The sequence below is a fragment of the Pogona vitticeps genome, chromosome 9 (assembly GCF_051106095.1).
Source record: "Pogona vitticeps strain Pit_001003342236 chromosome 9, PviZW2.1, whole genome shotgun sequence".
Lineage (NCBI taxonomy): Eukaryota > Metazoa > Chordata > Lepidosauria > Squamata > Agamidae > Pogona > Pogona vitticeps.
The window spans coordinates 10,869,332-10,893,399 of NC_135791.1; the positions used below are offsets into that span (position 1 = coordinate 10,869,332).

At 39.8% G+C, this 24,068-nt stretch overlaps 1 protein-coding gene across 5 annotated transcripts in view; it reads right to left on the reverse strand.

Moving 5' to 3' along the window:
• Positions 1 to 24,068, reverse strand: part of LOC110082283 (lethal(3)malignant brain tumor-like protein 4) — a 70,318-nt gene that overhangs the window by 25,214 nt on the left and 21,036 nt on the right. For 3 of the 5 annotated variants that reach the window (XM_078380183.1, XM_078380186.1, XM_078380185.1), the window contains 10 exons: positions 20,185 to 20,332; positions 14,902 to 15,004; positions 11,989 to 12,142; positions 11,693 to 11,747; positions 10,319 to 10,407; positions 8,508 to 8,612; positions 7,100 to 7,235; positions 5,585 to 5,676; positions 3,930 to 4,081; positions 1,579 to 1,655 (listed from right to left, as the gene is read on the reverse strand). In XM_078380183.1, the coding sequence (XP_078236309.1) occupies positions 1,579 to 1,655; positions 3,930 to 4,081; positions 5,585 to 5,676; positions 7,100 to 7,235; positions 8,508 to 8,612; positions 10,319 to 10,407; positions 11,693 to 11,747; positions 11,989 to 12,142; positions 14,902 to 15,004; positions 20,185 to 20,332 (1,111 nt within the window). The remainder of the gene's footprint in view (positions 1 to 1,578; positions 1,656 to 3,929; positions 4,082 to 5,584; positions 5,677 to 7,099; positions 7,236 to 8,507; positions 8,613 to 10,318; positions 10,408 to 11,692; positions 11,748 to 11,988; positions 12,143 to 14,901; positions 15,005 to 20,184; positions 20,333 to 24,068) is intronic. The other 2 variants (XM_078380184.1, XM_078380187.1) reach the window with 1 other exon arrangement.

Consider the following 24,068-nt stretch of genomic DNA (forward strand, 5'->3'; position numbering starts at 1 on the left):
TGCAGATTTGTGTCAGGACTGGGTCATATATAAAGATAACTTGTGATTAAGTGAACCTGGGATTTTTGCATCATCATCATCATGATCATGATCATGATCATCATCATCATCATCATCATAGTAATAACAGTACAGTAATAGTAATAGTAATAATAATTGCATTATTTTCTTTTCTTATACACTTCAAATTCCTCACTTTCACTGAAGACTGCACTACAGAAGGGAAACATCAAGGAAAAGGAGGGAGTGTACAAGCCAAAAGAGGGAATACTCAAGCCAAAAGCAGCCAACAGATAAGGAGTTCATGATATGGAGAAGCCAGGACACTTCATCCCTTTGTTGCACAATAAGCTACACAGCTGGATCTCAAATACAGCAGCAATTAATGACTAAACTAACATCACCAATGTTCCTACTGAAAAGGCTTCCCACTGCTACCCATCTGCATCACTGAGTATTAATTGCTCCTTCAGTCTCTGAAAATGTTCTTAAGTAGCACACACCACAGTAAAACAGTCTAAACTACATAGTTTTTTAAAATATGGCTTTTAAAATATCCTCTGTACATCTAAAACTTTCCAAGTCAGAATATATGACTATTCAGAAATGGAAAACTGTTCTCTAGCAGTAACATGGAAATAACTGAATTGTGCACTCTCATGATGTGGAACAATGTAGGACTTTGATTATAATAACTGGTATTTTTTTTCAGATCTCTTAGATATAAAGGGAATCTTAATGATTCACCTTGGTTATACAATGTGACCCATTTAGAAATTAATCAAAGTTCAAACTAACAGTGTCACAAGTAAATACTGGTGAAGAATTGTACACAGGATCAAAAAAGTATCCTTCAAACATGTGTGGTGACACAGACAGAAGCCCATGGACTATGAAACGGAGACAGTGGCCTTCTGTCTGTGAGATGGGGGTCTCTCCACAAGTCCACCAGAGGGGAAACCCCAGAGACAATCCAGGCAGAACAAGAGAAGGCTGATCCCAGAAGCAAAGGTGAACATTTCTGAACTGGGTCACCAACCTTCCAAGAACCTTTCTTTTACCACTAGACAGCCTGTAATTTAAATTCATTTAACACTGTCCATGCCAAAGCACTCGCTCTTCAAACTGCACACTGACTTATTTGAGGGTTATAAGGCCCTATATGAGCATATAAGGATGTAGTTGAGGTTTGGGCTTTACAAAAATGACTTCTTACACTCCATAGGAGATATTACAGGTCTTGGAATGTAGTAGCTTGATAACTAGCTTGAACAATTTGGCTAACCAGTTTCCTGTTCTTTTCCGCTACACAAAATAGTCTAGATGACTTTCAAATATTGCCAAGGACTGCATGGAGCCTCCGACAATATGGAAATCTCAAACATTCAGTTTCCTTTAGCCCAGGACAGTGCACTACAAGGCTTAATTCCTCTTATGTTCACTTTACTTCTTTCCAGAATTTATGTGACTCTACTGAAACACATCTCACAATATGTGAATTCCAATCAGACACAGATCATAATTGGCAAATTTTATTCTATGTTATTTCAGCAGAAAATCTGTGTATTTTAAACATACCAGCTGGTGTTGTTAGAGGAGTTCCTGTTTCTTGGCAATAACCAACAGGTCGAATATATGGACTACTAGCATCACACCTGCAGTAAAACAGAGAGCATTGCTTCCAATTGCACTGAACAGGTCAAGAAATGCAACTATGTGAATAAACTACCTGACTTGAATGAAGAAAAACAGGTTGTTCACCTGCAATTTTTCTTCTTCAAGTGTCCATTTATACATGCACATCATGCACCCTTCCTCCTCTCTCTGGCATCTCTTGGCAGCTAAATTGTTGTTGTGTTGTCTGAATGTATGGAACTGGGAGACTAAGCACTAGCATATGCAGTGTAGATGGGAGAGGCAAGTTTACTGCCAAAACTTTCACTCTCCATCTGGTATGTTCTGAAGGGTGAATCATGTGCAGGCATACAACATTTGGCTTGAATGTATAAAGACACTGACAAAGAATACTTTTTCTTCTTCTTATGCTCACCAGGCAAAAACGTGAATTGGCTTCAATTTTGGACACCTGGCTGCTCCTACCTGGTGATTGAAACAGATTATAACCCCTAACTTGTGCTGGAGGCTGCTGTATATTTGTACTGTCCTTTTCTGACCCCTCCCAGCCAAAAAGAAATTTTATATACAGTGGTGCCTCGCTTAATAGGGGCCCCATTTAACGACAAAACCGCATAGCGATGAAGATTTTGCGATCGCTTTTGCGATGTTCCCTGTTTCGCTTACTGATCATCGCAAAGCGATGATTTTTTAACAGCTGATCAGCGGTTCCAAAATGGCCGCCGGGTAAACAAAACGGCCGGCCGCTGTGTTTTCACGCCGATTCCTCACTTACCGGGCAGCTATAATGGCAGCCGTATGGAGAATTTTCGCTTTAAGGTGAGTTTTAAACCCATAGGAACGCATTGAAGGGGTTTCAATGCATTCCTATGGGCTTTTTAAAATTTTGACTATACAGTGGTGCCTCGCACAACGGGTGCCTCACACAACGATGAATTCACACAACGATGCCTTTTTCTGTTAAATTTGCCGCCTCACACAGCGATGTTTCCTATGGGGGATTTTCACACAACAATGTCTCTTTTTCGTTCCTGTAAAAGTGTCTTACAATGTTCGGAAGCCGTTTTAAATGCTTGCAATGGTTAGCCCACCTCCTGAAACCTATGCAAACTGATTTTGGTGTTGTTCTGACACTTCGTTAATTTGTGGTGATTTTTTGTTTTTCCCCCTCATTGAACTCCATGCATTTCAATGAGGGGGAAAAACAAAAAATCACCACAAATTAACGAAGTGTCAGAACAACACCAAAATCAGTTTGCATAGGGTTCAGGAGGTGGGCTAACCATTGCAAGCATTTAAAACGGCTTCCAAACATTGTAAGACACTTTTACAGGAGCGAAAAGGGAGATCGGGAAGAGCTTTAAAAGGCAAACGGAGATCAAAGAGCCCTTTTCCGATCTTCGGCTTCAATACATTCCAATGGAGGAAACATTGTTTCACACAGTGATGTTTCCTATGGGGATTTTCACTCAGCGATGGCAATCCGTTCCAATTGAAATGGATTAACCGGTTTTCAATGCATTCCTATGGGAAATGGTGTTTCACAGAACGATGTTTCACACAACGTTGATTTTTTTGGAACCAATTAACATCATTGTGTGAGGCACCACTGTATATTTATTTTACTTACTTTATATATACTCCATCTGGCTAGTTAGCTCAGTGGATGGGGCGCCTAGCTAGAGTTCAATTCCCTACTATGCCTTCTGGGAGAAAATCCAGGCCATGTACCTTTAGACAAGCTGCACATTCCCAGAGTGATCTCAGAAGAGATTAGCAGACTCCGTATGTGCACTCTAAATCTACAAAACTCCGTAAAGGGTTGCTGTAAGTCAGAACTGACTTGATGGCACGTAATTCTTACTATATATACACTGTCCTTTGATCTATAACATCCATGACACAGTGACTTAGAATTGCAATAAAATGCAAAACCCAAAAACCAACTTGTATAATAACTTTAAATATATATATAAGCAAAAGGCATGTGTAAGTTTCAAAGGAAGGACTGTGTGCGGCCTGGCTTGATTTAATGAGTTCACAGATGAACAATATGGTCCAAACATATTTAATGAGAAGGAAAGGAAAATTGGACAAATCTCAGCAGGATATATTTGCCTGTGGTCAGACAAATAAGAAGTGAATTAGCCCAGAGGAATATAAATACAAAACTGTTCAAAACATCCTTTCTCCATTGACTTCAGATTACTCTTCACTATCCAATTTTTGGACAATACTCACTACCACCAAGCACCACTTTATTTGGATATACTGGGAATATATTTTCTTCTTACCAGTAATCATAACTTTCCCCCCAGTTGTCAAAATGAACCAGCAGCCGATTATCCAGCATATCTGCAATAGTTGCAACACACATCAACGAAGGGTTCTTTTTGTCCACTGCCTCTAGCTTCATGCCCACTCGAAAACCAGAAGGAGTAACTGGCTGCAGAACAGGAGAAAAGTGGTGAAAACAATAAAACAAAATAATTATAATTACCACTCCACTTTGAAGTTATGCAAATCATCTCTTATGTCTCCTCTCATTTCTCAATTAAAGCCAAGAATCCAATATATACTGGCAAACAAAAGAGTATGAAAACCTTATGATTAGCTGGAACTATTTTTTTTCCTTCTAGCTGAACATGGTCTATTCTGGGGAAAGTTTTGTGGCATCTCTGTTTCATGGACCACAAATATTTTTAACTGGACATTTCAGAGAGTAAGCCAGGTACCGTATTTGCCAGCATATAAGACGACTGGGCATATAAGAGGACCCCCCAACATTTCCACTCAAAATATAGTTTGTTATATACTCGCCGTATAAGACTACTCCTTCTTCCGCACACTTTCCACACACCAAATAAAAGGTGCTATTCATTGTCACCATTGTACGGCCGCAGCGTGACCGCAGCGCCTCCGGCCCGCCCCTGCATCTCCCTGTGACCGACACTAGTGCGCAAGTGTGCATGTGTGAGCTCTGCGTAGACAAGGGGCGGGCCGGAGCGCCGCTGCTTCCGGCTGAGCAGAACGGGCCAGTCATGTCGAAAAGGCTAGCACCCGTCTTGCTGCTGATGCTCGCCGCGGCTGTGCTGGATACCGCGCAATACTGGATAGTATATAAAATGAGGTGGGCAGGCATCAGGAGGCCACTATGGGCACCGGGCGAGCATCGGAAGGCCACTATGCACAGCTATGTCTATCCCAACTGAAGTGCACCCAGTATATAAGACGACCCCCCCCCCGCTTGGAGGCATGTTTTTCAGGGCAAAAAAGTAGTCTTATACAGTACGTCAGCAAATAGTGTTGCCTCGCTTAACGAGCGCATCGTTGAACAACGAATCCACATACCGAGGTTTTTGCGATCGCAAATGCGATCGCATACTGATGGCCCCTATGGGCGAAAATCGCTCTGCAATGATCGGTAAGCGTTTCGCTTACTGATCTTCGCATTGCGATGCCCAGGAATCAACTGATTGGCGGTTCCAAAATGGCCGCACGCAGCGTTTTTGCGCCCTGCCCTCGCTTACCAAGGGCGCGAAAATGCCTGCGCTATGGAGAAACTTCGCTGAATGGTAAGTTTGGGGCCTATTGGAACGCATTAAACTTTACAATGGGTTTTTACTTCCCATACAGCGATGTTTCGCCATAACGACGGTTAATCCGGAACGGATTAACCTCGCTATGCGGGGCACCACTGTACAGTACCTTCGGCAGGTAGAGTATGTGCTAATGTATGCTCACAAATCAAAACATAGTTAATAACCTCTGTATCTTAATTCTAATTTGAGATACTACATACAGTCCCTATTTCACACCTGTCTTGCCTTATTTTTAGGGATTCAGTTTCTGCTCCAAGCAGAAAAAAGCACATCTACACTGAAAGGGCTTGAAAAACCAACGTATGATATAACTTTAGAAGACTTAGAACATCAGTACTGTTTCTTACTGTGCTCATGGCCTTGAAAAATGTTTTGGGGGCAGCCTGAGCTTTGCAGTTCTTCAAATATGAAGTCCAATTAAATTCTCCTTCTTTGTAACCTGGAGTAGGGAAAGGAGGAGTGGGAGAGTGAGAGAGACAAAGGAACATAAAATCATTGCTTTATATATTGGTTGCTACATTAAGATTGGTTTTCAGAAACAAATTTGGTATTGCATGATAGCTGGCCTTTTGGATCAGGCAGGGATTACAAACTTCAGTTTAATAGATCTTTTCCCCTCCGTTTAAATATGTTATTGCAATTATTAATCATTAGTTAACCATTAACTGAAACTTCAGAAGCCTCCAGGAAATAATGTAACTTCGAAGAATAAGTAGTAAATCCACTTGTTTAGTTGCACGTTAGTGATAAAATTTTTAGATAAATGCAAGATTTTCAATGCTTGAGCCTAGATACCTGCAAAAGACATCTTTTATGAACCTTTAAAAAAATTTAGTACAACAATTTGATTCTTTTATATCGCATAATCAAAGCCACGCACACAAGAACACTGCAAAAATACAGAGTTCCTAGTAGTCCATTTTCATGGCATACACATGGTGAGATAAACTTATTTTGTTGTATCAGATTTTACAGGGCATAAGCATACCAGTTATCTTTTAAATGTGTACCTGTTTCTACTTGTGTACCTGTTTCTATCTGTGCTATATAAATGAAATCATTTAAAGTTCATGAGACTTGCTGTAACTTGCACTAGTATTAATTTTCTCACAGTGGCTGGCAACACTTTCACTAGACTTGCTTGGTTCTTAAGTGACACAGTCCAGTCCAGTATTTTTATCTCTTAAAAGTTCACACAACAAGGGAATAGGTGCCTTTCGTGTCTCCATTCATGTACTGGGAAAGTCAAGCCACTGTTTAAAATAACTTTGAAGGCTTTTCTAACTTTCAGAAAGTAATTCTGAAGACGTTTTTACCGCTTGCCTTTCAGTGAGAAAGGAAACACTGGAATAATTTTCACAAACAAAATCATGCAATAACTATACCAACTGTAAAAACAAAAAACAAACAAAAAGTAACAAATAAACTAGATACAAAAAGAAATATATTAGTGTCAAGTGATCACTCTCTCATGAGAATGGCCAAAGTGTAGCTGTTCAGTCGGACAAAATGAAACTAAGGGACGAAACGCTGCATCATTGCTATGAAAGAAAAAAGGAAGGGGAACAACATAGTCTCGAAGATCTGAAAGGGGTAACTCTGTGCAGGCATAGACCTAACTACATCAATGTGAAAGCCCTACAAATAATCAAGTTAGCTGAAACCAGTGAATAGAAGATCTCTTCATAGCAGCACCAGAGGGAAGGAGAGTATGTGAGTATGAAAATTGATTAAGGTCTTTCTCATACCACTGAACTGTGTGGTTTGGCATTATTTCAGGCCACACTGACATCTATGGAAGCTAGATTTAAAAACAGTAACATGTAAGACATTTTTTAAAAAATACATGTAAATATAGGTACCTTTAGGAGGCAGTAGCTTGTGACCTGTTTTTTCACACCAGCCAACAGGGTGGATGTCTGGAGAATCAGCATTGACCCAGAAATCGTAGCATTCTGAGTAGCCATCAAAATGTAATCGCATTCTGTATCCTTGTATCTGTGAACATGAAGCTGAATCTTATCCCTTTCGAGAATAATTTATCTTGAAAAATCAATATTACACTTTGAGGAAAAAAATCATGCTGTCTTCGGACAGAATCCTTTTCAGCTTATAACTCTTAACGAATGCTATTGTATGTTCAAAGAAGACATGTATCTACTTATACCTGTAGGAAAACACACAGTGCCTACTCCAAAATTTAGTTTCTCAGTACAGCCCAAGCCAGAGATTGAAAAAGAGTTCTGTTTTGCAAGATAGAAGTTTCAGTCAGGAATGATATTTTTAAATCGCCTAATTTTTTAAAATGGTGGTCTAGTCTGACAATAACCTTTTAAGGCTGCGGACAAAATCTTTAAAGCCATTCAGCTTGTATGATAAAATCACAAAGCATATATTTCCTGTTTGATAAGCATTTTCTAGAAAGAAGATGCTGGCTAAAATTCACTTTCACCACTGTCCCAATCCTGAAGCTCCCTTAGGATTCCTCTTGTTGCAAGGAAGCTGTTGGGAATTACGGAATGGAGGGGAAAGTTTTTAACTTCTGAGCATTGCCATCATTAGGAAAAATCATCCCACCAGCGGTAATTTTTTGAGCTTAAACACTCCACCCACATCCTGTGGCCCCTATGGTTTCCCCATGATAAAACAGATTCCAAAGCAGCTCTGGGACCTTATGGTGGCAATCAAATTTTTTTAATTCCTGAAAAAATACCATGACCAATAAGGGCAAGAGCCTTACTTATCTATCTATCTATCTATCTATCTATCTATCTATCTATCTATCTATCTATCTATCTATCTATCTATCTATCTATCTATCTATCTATCTATCTATCTATCTATCTATCTATCTATCTATCTATCTATCTATCTGTCTATCTGTCTGTCTGTCTGTCTGTTTATTTATTTATTTAATATGCCACCCACACTACCCAAATGTCTCTGGGCGGCTTACAACATTTAAAATGCAATAAAATTTCTGAACAATTAAAATACAATTAAAATATATATAATTGCCGTTCCTGGATATCTCCTGCTTACAATGGTATGGAGTTATGACAAGTGCTTGGTCACTCAGTCAGTGAGTCTATCGGTATAGTACAAATTATCCTATTGGATTTCAGACATTGTAATTAAATGGAAATGAAGTATTACATTTAGATTTTTCCCCTCACTGATTAAGGATATATCTTTTATCTTTCTTCCATTTGGTTTTCCCCTCTCTTGTAAGAAAATATTGTTAGTGCCATTATGAAGGCAAGCAAATACCTCAGCAACAGAAAGGACACAAAATAAAGATGGATGTTCAGGATCTAGGCCCTCTAGCTTCATTCCAACTTTAAATCCATTTTTGTTTTGTGGAAACGACTGATACTGTGGTAGAAAGAACAGAGGAAAAGCATTACTGTATAGTCTAACGAATAATCTACTGTTGCAATATCATCAGCCTAAGGAGAAAAATTGCAAGTAAAAGACACATTCCATAATAAGGTCACCCAGCATTCCTTACTTCGTCCTTGTTTTGTACTGCAAAGTAAAGTTTAAAGAACTACTAATTTACTGCATCTGTAAGATAATTAAACTAATAAATACATTTGTTAAAAAACTGAAGGGCAATTAATAGATTACATCTTAACTTAGCTTAACTGACATTTACTGTAATCTCCTGATGTTTTAGATTTAAACTCACACAATCCCCCACTGGTACAGCCAGTGGTAAGAGATTATGGACGATGTGATCCTAATCATATAGAGGACCAAAGGTTTCACACTCCTGATTTCAGTTGGTTCCCCCCACCCCCGTAACCAGTACATGTTAATCTCAGAGATATTAATCTTTGCAGGCAAAACTAAACCAAACTTAGACATCAATGAAAAACAGACAAGACTGAACATCCTCCAGTTGGTCCATGGTGCCATTATCTATTCTTACTCAACATCAACAGGTTTGCTGTTATATTCATATTCTCTAGGATTACATTTCCTACTTATGTTTAGACGTGACAATTGGCTGCCACTTGTAATGATTAACTTTTAATAGCATCTGCAGAGCCAGAGGTTGGGAGTCTGATTCCCCATTGTGCCTTCTTGACAGGGACTGGACTCTATGATCCATAGGGTCCCTTCCAGTTCTGCAGTTCTGGATTATTTATTATTATTTATTTATTATTATTCATTATTTATTATTATTCTTCAACATGCTAAACATTGCTGGCTAAGACATGATATCAGAACTAAAGAATACCATGCACCTAAGAAGAGACAAAGTAAAACAGGGTTTGGAGCAAAATTAAGCACAAGGATTAGACTATGTAAGATGGTTGATTCATAATTACTATTTTAATAAAGGGATGTGTAATAAAGCCCTCCTGTATCCATGCCACTCATCCCCTGGCAAACAGTATGGGTGGCAGCTGCTAAAGATTTGTACTGCAGCACTTGCTCCCCGTTTCTCCTGCTCAGCACCTCCTCACAAGGAGAAAGCCAACGGTAATGCATTTTTCTCCATGACATCTAGGCTGGAAATGTGCAGTTTGAATGCTCTCTACAAGTTAAGAGTACAAATCAGAACTGAACTCTGGCTTGCAGTGGTTTGGAGAAAGTGCTCAAACCAGTTGCCTAATAAGAATGTCAAGAGAAATGGGTTAATCAACTAGGAATTCTCTATGGCAGTTAGACATGAAAAAGAAAACAGGAACTGAAAAGGGGATGAACTTCATGTTCATTCTCACTCTAACAAGCCACATTTGCTAGACTGGGAATGCTGCCTCTGAACAAGGCCAAGGTGAAACTCCTAAATAACTCCAGGACAACGGACACAATTGCTAGGCTCATTTCCTTATCATTATGGTTAGCCCAAACTGGGTTGATGCCTTGGGGCAACACAGCATAAAGAAAACCCACCCTATCTGATTCCTTTGTATAGAGCTCTTACATGGGTCTCTAAGTTTCTACTCCACTTGCTGTAACAGCATTCGGCTGTATCTTCCACCCACAGAAGATACTGGTGCCAGTGCAATACAAAGAAGTTACACCTTTGTGTGTTCAAAACAAAGTTAAGTTTCCAAAAGGCTGCCAACCTCTTTGAAAAGTTTCAGTGGAGCAGCTGGCATTCGTTCCTCTTCTAAGTATGAGATCCAGTTCCACACATTCTTCTTTCCAGGAATCACTGAGTAATCAAAGAGAGAATTAGAAAAAAAAACCTGAAACAAAAGGAGGAACGAGGAAAGGATAGGTTCCGTAAATGGAAAGGATGAAAAATTACTAAGGGGTGACACAGAGAAGGTAGAACAGTTGAACTCCTACTTCGCATCTGTTTTCTCACAGAAGGAAAACAGCGCAACCTGGTGCAAACAGAATAAATGAGGAAACGAGAGGGCTGCAGCTCAAGACAGAGAAACAGATGGTACAGAAGCACTTAGCTACACTAAATGAATTTAAGTCTTCAACGTCAGATAAACTCCATCCAAGGGAATTAAGACTTTGCAGATACAATCTCAGAGCTTCTGTCTATAAAATTTGGGAATTTTTGGAGAACAGGTGAGGTCTTTGAAGACTGTGGGCCAGTAAACATAATCATTTTCAAAAAAGGAGGAAAAGATCTGGGACGCTATTGACTTGACATCGACATCAATAAAGGTTCTACAACATATTAAACAGTAAGTTTCTGAGGACTTATAAAGGGACACTGTGATTTCTAAGACTCAACATGGGTTTCTCAAAAGCAAGTCATGCCAGATTTACCTTATCTCTATTTGACAGAGATACAAGCTTGGTAGACAAGGGGAATGTTGTGGATGTAGAGTATCTTAGTTTCAGCATGATATTCTTCTGGCTATGGCTAGGTAGATTTGTACCTGGTTTGACAGATCACATCAGAAGAGTCCTCACCATGGCTTATCATTTTCTTTGAGCCTCGTGGCGCAGTGGTTAAAACGCTGTACTGCAGCTAAAACTGTGCTCACGACCTGGGGTTCAAATCCCAGGTAGCCGGCTCAAGGTTGACTCAGCCTTCCATCCTTCCGAGGTCGGTAAAATGAGTACCCAGCTTGCTGGGGGGGCAATGTGTAGCCTTTATAATTAAAATTGTAAACCGCCCGGAGAGTGCTTGTAGCGCTATGGGGCGGTATATAAATCCAATAAATAAATAAATAAAATAAATAAACATCAGGAAGAACTTCCTAACAGTGACAGACACTTGCCAACAGAATCAACTGCCCTAGAGGATAGTTCTCTAATCCTTCACTGGAGATTTTAAAGTAGATGTTGGATGACCGTCCGTCAGGAATGTTTTAGCTGTTTGGTCCTGCACTGGCAGGGATCTGTAGTTGATAACCCACAGGGTCACCAGTTCCACAATTCTATGATTCTGTCTCTATCTTCTGGGTTATAAAACCATCAATTTTATAGTACCTTTAAGCAAGAAGTAGGAAAAGGTTATATCTTCAACTTACCTTGCTTAACTGTTTTAGTAGTCCTGCGGTTTTTCGAATTTAATTTATTCTTTTCCTAGGCACAGACAGCAGAAAGACAGTATATAAATTCAATAAAACCAAACAACTTGAAAAGGATTTAAGATGGCAGTTAACATCTGCCCTTTGAACTTTTCAGTGTGGCTGCATTCTCTGAACACAAAGTTTGAACATTGGTGTTGGATTCAAAAAAGTTAACTAGTTGCATTTTAAATAGTTAATTTTGATCACTTCAGATTTCTGTAGATCCTCTTGCCTAAAATAAATGCAGTACATACCATTACCTCATCATCATCTGCATTTTCTTCCTCATCTTCAGAATCCAAAAGCAATTTCCTTTTTCTCCGAAGACGCTTGGAGGGTCTGTCAGCTTCATAAACCTGGCTATTACCCGTTCGTTTCCCACAGTCAATTGGAGTGTCTTTAGAAATTCTATTAAACAGATAAAACTTAACATAAATGCAAAGTAGCTATGTTGCTATAAACAGTTGTATTTCCAGCCATTTATCAATGGAGAAAAACATTTGAGTTCATAGCTTTAAAAGACAAGACACTGAAATTGCCAGGATGGGCCACAGGAAAGTAGTCCTTCAAGGCCTGAAACTACATTCCTTGCCCCTGGATGATGTGTGGTGGGTAGCTACATAAGACACGGCCTTCTTAGCAACAGTGTCTCTTCTTTGGAATTCTTTTTCAAGAGAGAGGTTCCTGACACACACACACCCTTAAAAGAGTTTGGACAACAGAACCTCATTCTTTCATATGGCATTTGGGTTGATGGGCTTCTTACAGACAAATATGGAAAAGGACTTCTTTTAGTGCTGTTGAGTCTACAATATTCTGTTTCAATCTATTTGTTTTTATTTTATCACTGAGTCATTGTGTGCATCTGAAAGGACAGAAAAACCAACAATATAAGTTGGAAATCATTAAAACATTACACTGATAGTTACTGAGTAGTTGGATATAAAGAAGAAGTCCTTATTTTCCCTTCTGAATTAGGAAAGATTAAAATATTACAAATTCCTCTGTGGCAATGTGATTTGATGCATTCTCCTGCACATGTTTACTCAGAAGTAAGTGTCAACAGGGCTTACTGTATACAATAATCTATTGTAGGACTGCTGTTTCAGACGGCATCAGTTGTCCCAGACAGAATTATAAAAAGAATTAAAAGTTTTAAGGACACCAAAATCACATGGGAAAATGATCTTTTCTGAAGCACAGGTCAACTCTGTTGGTATTCTTAATGCTTTGCCAGAACAACTCTTGAAGATGGGACAAATTCAATAAATAAATAAAATAAAATAAATACTGGTTGACCAGAGCCGAACTGAGGGGAAGACAGGCACATTCCAGATGGAGATATTTTGCTCCACTCTGTAGGCCCTCCACCTGAGTAACCTACCTAATCTCTCTTGATCTCATGGAGATTAGAGATGGGGACGAAAAAAAATGGATTTGCTTTTTCGATGAAAATACCCAATTTTTTAAATATTCATCCCTTCATATTCATGGGTTCCAGAGACCCCCATGAATACAAAGTTCTTATTTGTCCTTCATATTAAAAACAACAACAACAACCATTCTGCCTACGGGCCGCCGATCAGTTGATTGGTGGCAGAAAAGCAGCCACCCCCCCCCCCACAGCCACCCCCACCCCCTTCCTTCCCCTACCTTAGCCCTCCCCCACTGACACCCCCTTTCTATTAAAACAAAACAAAACACCATTCTGCCTACTGGCCACCAGTCAGCTGATTGGCGGCAGAAAGGCATCTCCCCCCAGCAACCCAACCCCACAGTCTACCCCCCACCCCCTTCCTTTCTCTACCTTAGCCCTCCCCCACCCTCACCGACATCCCCTTACCTTAATCGCAGCTGCTGATGTCTGCTTCTGGCCTCCCAGGCAAGGCATGTAAAAAGGGAGACTGGCTGCCTTTTGCAAATATGGCAGCTGTGGCTCCATTGAAGGTAGGGAAGCTGCAGCTGCCATCTTTGCAAAGAGCAGCCTGGATTCCCTTAAGTTCCAGCTAAGGAAATCCAAGGGTGGTGGTGGTGGTGGTGGCTGCCTTTATGCCTCCGATCAGCTGATTGGCGGCCAGTAGGCAGAATGGTGTTTCTTGTTTTTTTTTTGTTTTTTTTAATAGGAAGGGGTGTCAGTGGAGGAAGGGGTTAGCAAGAGTGTTTTTTAAAAGAAACCCATGAATCAACGAATATATTTGTTATTCGTCACTTCATGGGGGCAACTTCGTGCTTCATGAGTGATCAACTTTTGACAACTCATGAACCCGGATGACTCGCCAAAATGTTGAGCCGTCCCCATCTCTAATGGAGATATATCTTCACATAACAATTCACCCCTTTACACACAGTTATCTTTAATTTGCCTATCAACACTATGCATGGGATTGCTGGATTTTCTGGACTACAAATACCACAATGCTCATTGATGCACATGGGAGAAAGGGCTAAACTGGAAGATTTTGAGGTTTAATTAGTTCTAACTATGCCAAAGTGTCCTCTTACTGCATTGGCTGAGAGATTTCTCCTGGGGAAGAAAGTTGGGCAGAGTTTGGAGATGAAAATCGTTTGGAATGGGTTGCCCTCCGACAAGAAAGCACACAGATCCAACTCTTACTAGATCATTTTTCTCTGCTGAAGCAAGTGCATGGTTCAGATAGCGTCCTTCCCTTACAGAAAATGAGCATCTCGTTGTAAGTACCAACACTAATTTTAATGACTTCTCAGAAAACAACCACTCTACAGCTTTCCTAATTTTTGTACAGCACTTATCAATTTTATATTTAATCACAGCTCTAATCACTCTTTTTATCTTTTCAATTTGTTAATTGTAACAAGCTGAAGTAATTATGAAAAAGACAAGCCGGTTTATCCCCATTTCTTCCCTCCTTTCCTGATTCCCAATATCAATTCCAAAAGGTAGATATAACAGCTGTGTCCAAATTTTCAGTAATAATCTCAGAACTAATTTTGCAAAGATCAGAGAAAAAAGGTTACGAATGTAAAATCCTCTTCTTTCTTAAATGCAATCCTTCCTGTAGAAATTAAGCTGTACTATTTGAATGGAAATGTGCCCTGATATAGAGAAACACATATACAGTAGATATAGCCAGATTCAACTTAGACCATATTTGTCTAATGACTAGAACAAAAGAGAACAGAGATGTCACCTGTCTTTCTCCTGGTGGGAATTGTCAAAGCAGTCCATTTGCTCAGGGTATTTAATATTTTTGCTGCTCTGGAGACCTGATCTGAGAATGCAGTCTTTGGGTTCTGCAAAAAGAGATGGTTGGCAAGGATTAATGCCAATTTTTAAAAATCCAACTTTTACATGAGGAGCTCCCAACTCTCATCACCTCCTGCAAGAGAATTAATTATCATGGACCCAGTATTCCAACTCCAGTTTAAACCATAAACATCTGAAGCTTGTGTGATATTTTAATTCTGAAAGAATGTCTGAGAAGAGAAGAATATAGTTTAAAATCTTGTTTGAAGTATATAGCCCCCACGTATTTAGCCTAAACAATGACTTCATTAACAACTCAACTGCAAGGAAGTCGTATTATTTGAAACCAAAAGAGCAGTAAAACCATATGGCACTTAAAAACTAATGGATGGATACTGCCATGAAAATATTTTTTAGATTATTATTGTATTTATTTATTTATTTAACCTATATGCCGCCCACACTACACAAAAATTTAACTACAGTAAAAAAGATAAAACAATTAAAATACAATTAAAATATATACTCTAGAAGTTGCCATCAGGACCCACAGTTGATATTATTTCAATTAAAAGCCTTCTGGAACAGGAAGGTTTTGACCTGGCGCCAAAATGTCATCAGCATCGGCGCCAGATGAATCTCAGTTGGGATGGCGTTCCATAGTCTTGGGGCAGCTGCCGAAAAGACCCTTTGTCTACAAGCCATCCCTCTTACCTCCTTGAGGGATGGCTCTTTCAAAAGGGCCCCCTGGCTAGATCTTAATTGCCGGGTAGGCTCATATGGGAGGAGGCGACCCTTCAGGTATCCAGGACCCAAGCCATTTAGGGCTTTCTATGACAAAACAAGCACTTTGAATTGGGCCCAGGCAGCAACTGGACCACCCTCTGGATGCGGTCAGCCAGGAAGGAATGGAACCACCGTAAAGCGGTGCCCCCAACTCCCAACCCAGCCAGCCTATCCAGAAGGACACCATGGTAAATGGTGTCGAAAGCCGCTGAGAGGTCCAGGAGTATCAACAGGGTCACACTCCCCCTGTCTCTCTCCCAACAAAGGTACAGGGCGACCAAGGCAGTCTCCATACAAAAACCCAGCCTGAAACCCGATTGAAATGGATCCAGAAAATCTGTTTCATCCAGCAGCACCTGGGGTTGCCCAGTCACAACCCACTCCAACACTTTGCCCAAATAAGGGAGGTTCACCACTGGTTGGTAGTTAACCACCAGCCTTGGGTTCAGGTTAGGCTTTTTTAGGAGTGGCCGAATTACTACCTCTTTCAAGGTGGTAGGGACCACTCCCTCTCTCAAAGAGGCATTCATGGCCTCCTGGACCCAGGTGCGAACCCCCCTGGCAGATCTTCCAGTTAGTCAAGATGGGCAAGGGTCGAGCGGAGTAGTGGTAGAACGGACAGATCCAAGCACCCTGTTCATTCAATTCATCCCTTAAGGCCGAGTTCAAGAAAGCATGTAGTGATTTAAATGACTTGGTTAAATCTTCATTAGTACATTCTCTCTCTTTATACACATTACTGTTGTGCAGGATTTGATTAAAGAACACAAACTGAGAGAAAACATCATTTCTCCAATGCAATTTACTACAAAATGTCCACACTAAGAGATATGAGATACATTTTGAACATATGTGCTGTTTATATCTGCAGTGGGCAATATGGTATCTCCCAACAAAAATCCCAGCTGGAACTGCAATAAATTAGTACTGACATGGTAAACACATGCTAGGATACATACACAGTGTGACTTCACACATTATTTATATTGCCACCTGGATATATGTTGATAAGAATTTGGAAGGTAACCTAGTATCCTTCTCATGTTTTGGACTGCAGTTCCTTAAACTCTTGACCACTGGACTCATTGGTGTTGCAGTTCAAAATATCTGAAGGGCATAAGGATTCCTTTCCATGGCTTAGGTGAAAATACAGAATACTGAAATTATATTAATAATTGAATCCTTCCCATACAAATCTCTGGTAGTTGAAAACTGTCCTCCTCTGCACCCTCTCTTATGGGAAGTCATATGTCGGATAGCCTGAACCTCAGCTACCAATTTTTGGAGATGACTGAATTGTCTCTTCTTCCTCCACTGTCACAGTTGGAGCAGGCTCTGCTGGTGACTGCTGTCACGTCCTCTGAGTTTGGAATCCTACACTCAAATTAAGCTCAAGACTTGCAGTGTTTCCTTTGATGGTTGGGCTGAGGTCACTCCAATGCCTCCACCCTGGTCTCCTCTTTGTCATCCTCTTTTCACTCTCTCCTCCTGCTCCTCCTCCACTGCCTGCTGCCACCAGTCCCTTACTGCCTTCTCCCTCTCCTTTTATACTCTTGTGGTCTCCCTTCCCCTTTCTAGATCCTTCAGACTCTCATTCTTTGCCCTGAGCCTCACTCAGGTGGTTGTTTGATTGGTTATAAACCATCATATCCAAGAACAGAATATTTGTGAGTTGCAAATTCTTAGTCTGTATCGTTTTCACAGTTATTGAGTTTGGTGCTAAATGCATAAAAATGGAATTTGCTACACATTTTCAATGCATTGCACTATGGGCGCAATAGTTTATGGCTTACTCCAAGATAGCTTTGCAAAGTCAGGAAGAACTGGCACCAGTGGGAACTACAGAGATGCAGCTGAGTTGTGCTGTACCCTGCTGAAAACCATGTTAAGAATTGATTGAGGTGGGTTTTGTATTTCTGGGTGCAGGATCAGATCCTGTATTAGCTATGTGCACGATCAACATCCAATTACTGTATGATCTTATGTTCTCAGATGGAGAAAGAGAGATATTAACCCCCGACAAGAAATTTTCTGGAAGTAATAAGGAGTGACGGAGCAGGATGTGTGGAACCATGCTCATCTTGTCCAAGGGTACAGGCCTAGTCAGCTACTGGTGTTGTAGTACCATATGAATGTTCCACACAGTAAGATGTACTCATGCCTAACGCCAATGATGCAGTCGTATCTGAAGATGGTACCACAGAGTGAGTGTGGTCTAAGTAAGCTGCAATGACTGGATTGTGAATGATGGTATTAGTAGAATTTTCTAAGTCAGAAATGGAACGAAAACTACGTGCTGAGGGAATGCCAGTTAGATATAAAGGTGACATATCCAGAAACGAAATAATTAGATCCAAATGGGAAGTCATTCCCTTGTTCTCTTCTGTCAGAGCCAGTGGCTAAAGAAATTATTTGAAATTGGCAATCCCTTTACCTATGTCTAAAGTGTCTTTGTGATTGAGACAGTGACCACCCTGAGGAACAGGATTTCTTCTAGGGATGGTGCTTCCTAGGTAACAGTGATGAGGAGATTAACCTCTTGGTAAACAATCTTGGTTGGACACTTGAGGCAACAGCCACTCATAGCCCACGTACCGTACACATAGTATGGTGGGACATGATTATGGAATAGAATCTAAGAGTGTGATTCCTGAGATAAGGATCAAATACAAGTTCAATGCAATGGTGATCTGGAGTACATTCTCAATCTAGAGTGATGGTGTGAGGATAATAATGAATTGTTGGAGAGTCTCTGTGCAATGTCAATGTCAGGACATTTCTGAGGCAAGACTGTGCTGAGATCTGTAGAAACCATGGGCAGATAAATCTTGTAGCTTACTGTCCAAAGAAGAAGCAACACAGACTATTTCTTCAGCCAAAGTCTGCTGGGGTGTTTGTGTGATTGTCTTGAAGGTAGTTGCTCCACCACCACCTCCCTGTGGCTGAGAAAACACTAGTTGTACTATTACTGATGATATGACTGTCTTTGAACTATTATTTTCTTTTGTCTTACATTGCTTTATCTTTGATTTTTCTGCAAGTTGTTAACTTTCTTCCTTCTAACCACAGATGGGAGTTTTGGTTGGTAATGCACTGGAATTCATAGGAAATGGTGTTGGAAGGGGCTTAGAAGGCTATCAAGTCCAATCCTCTGCTGAAGGCAGGAATCCAAATCAAAGTATATCTGACAGATGGTTGTCTAATTTTCTCCTGCATGCCTCCAGCATTAGAGCACTCACCTCCTCCCGAGGTAATTGGTTCCATTGTCATACTTCTCTAACAGTTAGTAAAATTTTCCTGATATTCACCCAAAATATGGCTTCCTGTAACTTGAGCCCATCATACTGTGTCTTGCACTCTGTGATGATTGAGAATAGATCCTGCTCCTCCTCTGTATGGCAATGTTTCAAGTATTTGGAAAGTGCCATCATATCTCCTCTCTTTCTTTTCTCAAGGCTAAACATGCCTAGTTCTTCAGTTTTTCCTCAATACAATGTTGAAATGGAAGGAACAATGGATGCAGAAGAAACTGTTGGATCCAATGAGTCGTTAGTGCAGTAGAAGGTAAGTCAGAACATAAGGTGGTCCTTGTGGTTTCTCTTGTGCTAAAACAGCAAACTGAAACTGGAGAAGATAAGGTAATGCACTGTTGTGTAAATAAATCTGAAGTTTGAAGGGACTTTTTTCCACAAGTAAAGTTTCATATGAGACTATCAGTTTTAAGAGCAGCTTTGGTGAAGCTCTTACAGATTGTGCGGTTTTCTGAGTGACAAATTTCCCCAAGACATTACACACTCTTTGAATGCCAGTCTGTATAGGAAATTCTACCCTTCCAAGTGAAATGTTTAGGGGACATAAAGCTGACTGATGGACACCAATGGATATTTTATCCCAACAAACTCTACATTTTTAACAAGACCAGGGAGACCATAAAATAATGAGAAACAAGGATCCCATAGATGAGAGGGTAAATTCTTTTTCAGCAACAAAAACAACATGAGAAGAAAAAATTTAGAAAAGATAAACAAATGAAACATAAGCCACAATTAACGTATTGAAGCAAGAAAAACAACTGCTGTCAGACACCCTTCTAGCTGTTGTTGAAGCAAAGAAAAGAGGAACTGAGGTAGAGCCATTACAGAGTGTCTATGTGTAAGGGGGACGGGAGAAGAAAAATTTAAAACATGATTTCTGCAAAACCCATACATGTGAGTCACAGAAGTAATGAAGAATTGTACTGAATAATTTCCCCACCTGGCACAAGTGATGCTCTGAAAGTTGAAACATGATGCTTCAAAGCTCAAAACTCCTCTCATTTTGTTACACAACATGTGCCAAGACCACACTGGGGATGGGTGTGTGTGTCTGTGTTGTTTGTGTTTAAAAGTCACTCCCATGTTCCTGCACCATTGTATATTCTGCCCCTTGATCTACAGCTTACCTTCAGGATCACGAACAGTTATGGTGTTGGGAGCAGAAGAGGTAGACAAGTTAAGGACGGCTGAACTGGTATTTACTGAAGAGGCAGAGAGAGCTTTTGCTTCAACTTCTGTAATGAGTTCCAATGTTCCAAACTCACTTAAACGGAACTGTGAGAAGGAGAAAATAAGATAAGTAAACACAAGAGAGAGAGAAAAACAACGCAACAGGGTTTGGAAGAATGACAGTGCATGAGATTCAATACTAGAGCACGACAGTGAAAAGGTACTACTACTAGGCACTACTAACAAAGAAAATAAATTAAGTACTGTGCTGCAAACAATTGCTAGAGTGTTGCCACTGCAGCATGAAGATGGACGAAAAGGGTATTAATTTTCATCTCTGTTCATACACACAAAAATATCATGGCTCTTACACGAAGCAGACTTATGAAACCTACATAAACATAATGAGAAATGATCACACACGCAGTGTGTGATCAAAACTTTAGTACTCTCTGAATGAATAATTTCCTCATGGTGCTAAGTGCTTGAAATCAAAGTACAAGAAATAAAAAGAAAAAAAACACATAGTTGCTGGCACTGCACACCACAGAAACAATGCCTCAGCAAATCACACTGAGTCTACAGCAACATCCTCTTAAAGAGCTTATGCAGTGACAGCCTAAATGGAAAATACTTCCATAAAAAACAAGAAATCATCTGTACAAGGTGTTAGTAGATATTTCTGCTGTACTATACATTTTATATTTTTTCACAGTCCACTTATAAGACTTAGGTATCTGCCATAATTCTCCAAACTACTAATTTGATTTCTCTCAACAGATACGGCACAATCCAATCAAATAAGTCACCTTCATTTCTAAGTGAGACATTAACTATAGGCCCAACTATTCAATGAAATCAGTGGGATTCAAAACTCCCCATTACATATTCATTTCACTAGTAGATACCTGAATTGTCTGGTACTGAAATTCACCAATTAAAAAGGACAGAACCATATCTGAAAATTCACAAACAAGATTTGGAAGATTGTAAAAATGCACATTCTTTAAAAACCAAGGAAGCATAAGCATTCCTCAGCACATTATAGATGGTAAACTTTACATCACTTGCTTACAATTTGTAATAAAACTGATTCACCTTTCCCAAATTCTAAGCAAACACAATACTGGCTGGAATCTTGTTGCCATAATTAAACTGATATAAATGGCAATGATGTCACCACACAATGACATTACTCTTTAATTTCATTTAAAGCTTCCTATCCCTCTCCCTTCAGGTTCTGAGGCTCCCTAAAGATCCTTTTTTGACCTGGTGAAACCTTTGGGAACCTCAGGACTAAGTGGGGGTGGGCAGCCTTTAATATTCAAAAATCACTGCCGGATAGCTGGCTATGATCCTGATCCCAGTGGCAGCAATCCAGTAGTGACTTTCAGATATTAATGGCTCCTCCTGTCCCATGGCACTTAAAGGCTTCCCCTGATCAAAAAGGATCCTTAGAGAGCCTAAGAACCTGAAGGAAGGATTAAGAAGCTTTAAATTAAATTAAATTAAAATAAACTGAACTTTTTGTAGGCGGATGACATCATTGCCATTTATAACTACATAAATAAGCCATATTTATGGAAAACATATCACACAATTATATTCTGGCACAATTACGTTTTGCCTTTTAAAATAGAAGACCAACAAAAGATGTAGTTCAAGTGTTGTTTAGAAACATGTATAAATAGTTTACAGTGTGAACCTCAGTAGCTACTAATCATAATTGATGATTAAATACTCACTATTTTAATACTATATTGGTTTTTGGTATCATATGAACTGCCTGTCTAAAAACTAAGCCAACAGTTACTAGAACACTGGCTGAAGTCCTGTTGTGCAAGTCCATGTGTGCATTGGGGATAACAAAATCATCAATGCCAAACTGCTGCTGATTGAAGACAATTTCAGGGTGCACACAACTCATGTACAATGCAATGAAGTCACTTCCACCCTGAAATTCCCAAAGGAAGCGTTTAATAGTGTTGATTTGTCACTGTTCATGACATCATTCCAGCTGCACACAGAGAATTACACAACATGATTTTGGCCACTGAGTTTTAGTAGCTAAACCGACACTGATAATTACCAATATTTCAAAATAGAATTAAAGCCATCCTTTTTTTAAAGGGTATTACTGGGACCACAAAAGAGAGATAAGTATATAACAAGAATGTAGTAAGGACAGTGCAACTAATCATGGTTGCTGAGAAAGATATCAGATAAGATGTTGTTCCACTTATCATTTTTTTTACTTATCTTACTTATCTTAATAGAGGAAACTAAAGTCCTTTTACTGAACAGACATATCCATTTTAAACTAGCCCCTGACTTCCTAATCATAGACTATTGCATCCACTGTTCTTCTATTGCCACCATACATGTCCTTTTTCAGATAGCCACCAGCATCAGGTATGAGGTCTCAAGTTCCCTTAAAATGCACCCTATATGGAAACATATTGACAGGTATTTGGGTAGCAGCAGGTCCAAAGGAAAACCTTAAAATCTTTTCTGCTAGAGCAACAAGAGTTACTTCTAATATATTTTTTGTAATCACTTGTTCTATCATCTAATACTTGAACACAAAGACAAGCCTTGAGACTCAGCTGCTTTAGGTGGGTTTCCCTCTTTGAGAAAGGACAGATTAGTCACCTGTAACCATGTTTCTTCAGTTAGTCATTCTGTGCAAACACACACCTTGGTTAGCACACCCGTGCAAAACACTGCTAGAATCTTCTAGAGCATGCAAGCCCAGAATTTTCTCCTCCTCTCATATCTAGAGTACATGCTCTTACCTATCACCTCATTCCCAACCTGTGTGACACAAAGCCACTAGAAAGAAACATAATGAAGAAGGGAATTGGGAGGGTTGTGAGAATGACCCTCAAAGAAACACAGTTCAGATAAGTAACTGTCCTTTGTGGTATTCTGTGATTCACACACCTGTGAATCATACAGTTCTGCAGACTAGGAAGCATTTAGACTGGGCATAATACCATCACCCATGAAAATAATGTTTTTCCAAAAGAAGCACGCTTCTGGGCATGAAGGTCTTTTCTGTTATGCTTAATAAATATCACAGGGTTAAAATCAAGTAGTAGCTTTACAAATATCATGGACCGGTGTTCTTTTGAGGAAAGCAAAATACGCTGCTTCTGCCCTTGCTGAATGACTTTTCAGCTTACCAGAAAAGGAAATTTTAACAATTTCGTAAGTCAACTGGATCAAATTAGCCACCCATTTAACTGAATCTTTGTGATGTGAAAGGCTAGCGCCCTCCTGACATCTGAGTTATGCAAAGTCCTTACTAGTGATGACTATAGATTCCGATAAAATGAGGATAACACTATAGCCTGCAATGTATGGGAAAGTGTTACCACTTTGGGAAGAAAAGTAATGTCTTGAAAAAATGTCACTTTGTCCCCAGTAAATTGAATATAAGGTTCATCAGACCTTAGGACACATAACTCACTTGCTCTCCTAGCCAATGTAATTGCAACAGGAAATACTGTTTCATTGTGAGAAGTCTTAAATCTGCAGACACCGTAAGGTCAAACAGAGGAACCATGAGTTTAGATAACACTAAAGAGAAAGATCATGAAACTGGTAGCATCTTAATGTCTGGGAAAGCATTAGTCAAACCCTTCATAGAATCATACAATAAATGAGATGATAGGGGCCTATAAGGTCATGGAGTCCAATCCTCTGCTCAATGCAGGAATCCAAATCAAAACTGATCTGACAGAAAACCAATGTGGAGGACATATCAGGGGTCTCCTACCAACTCTCCTCAGACCGAAGAAGCTACTTGGATGAGTAGCGAAACGTTTCAACCTAGTAA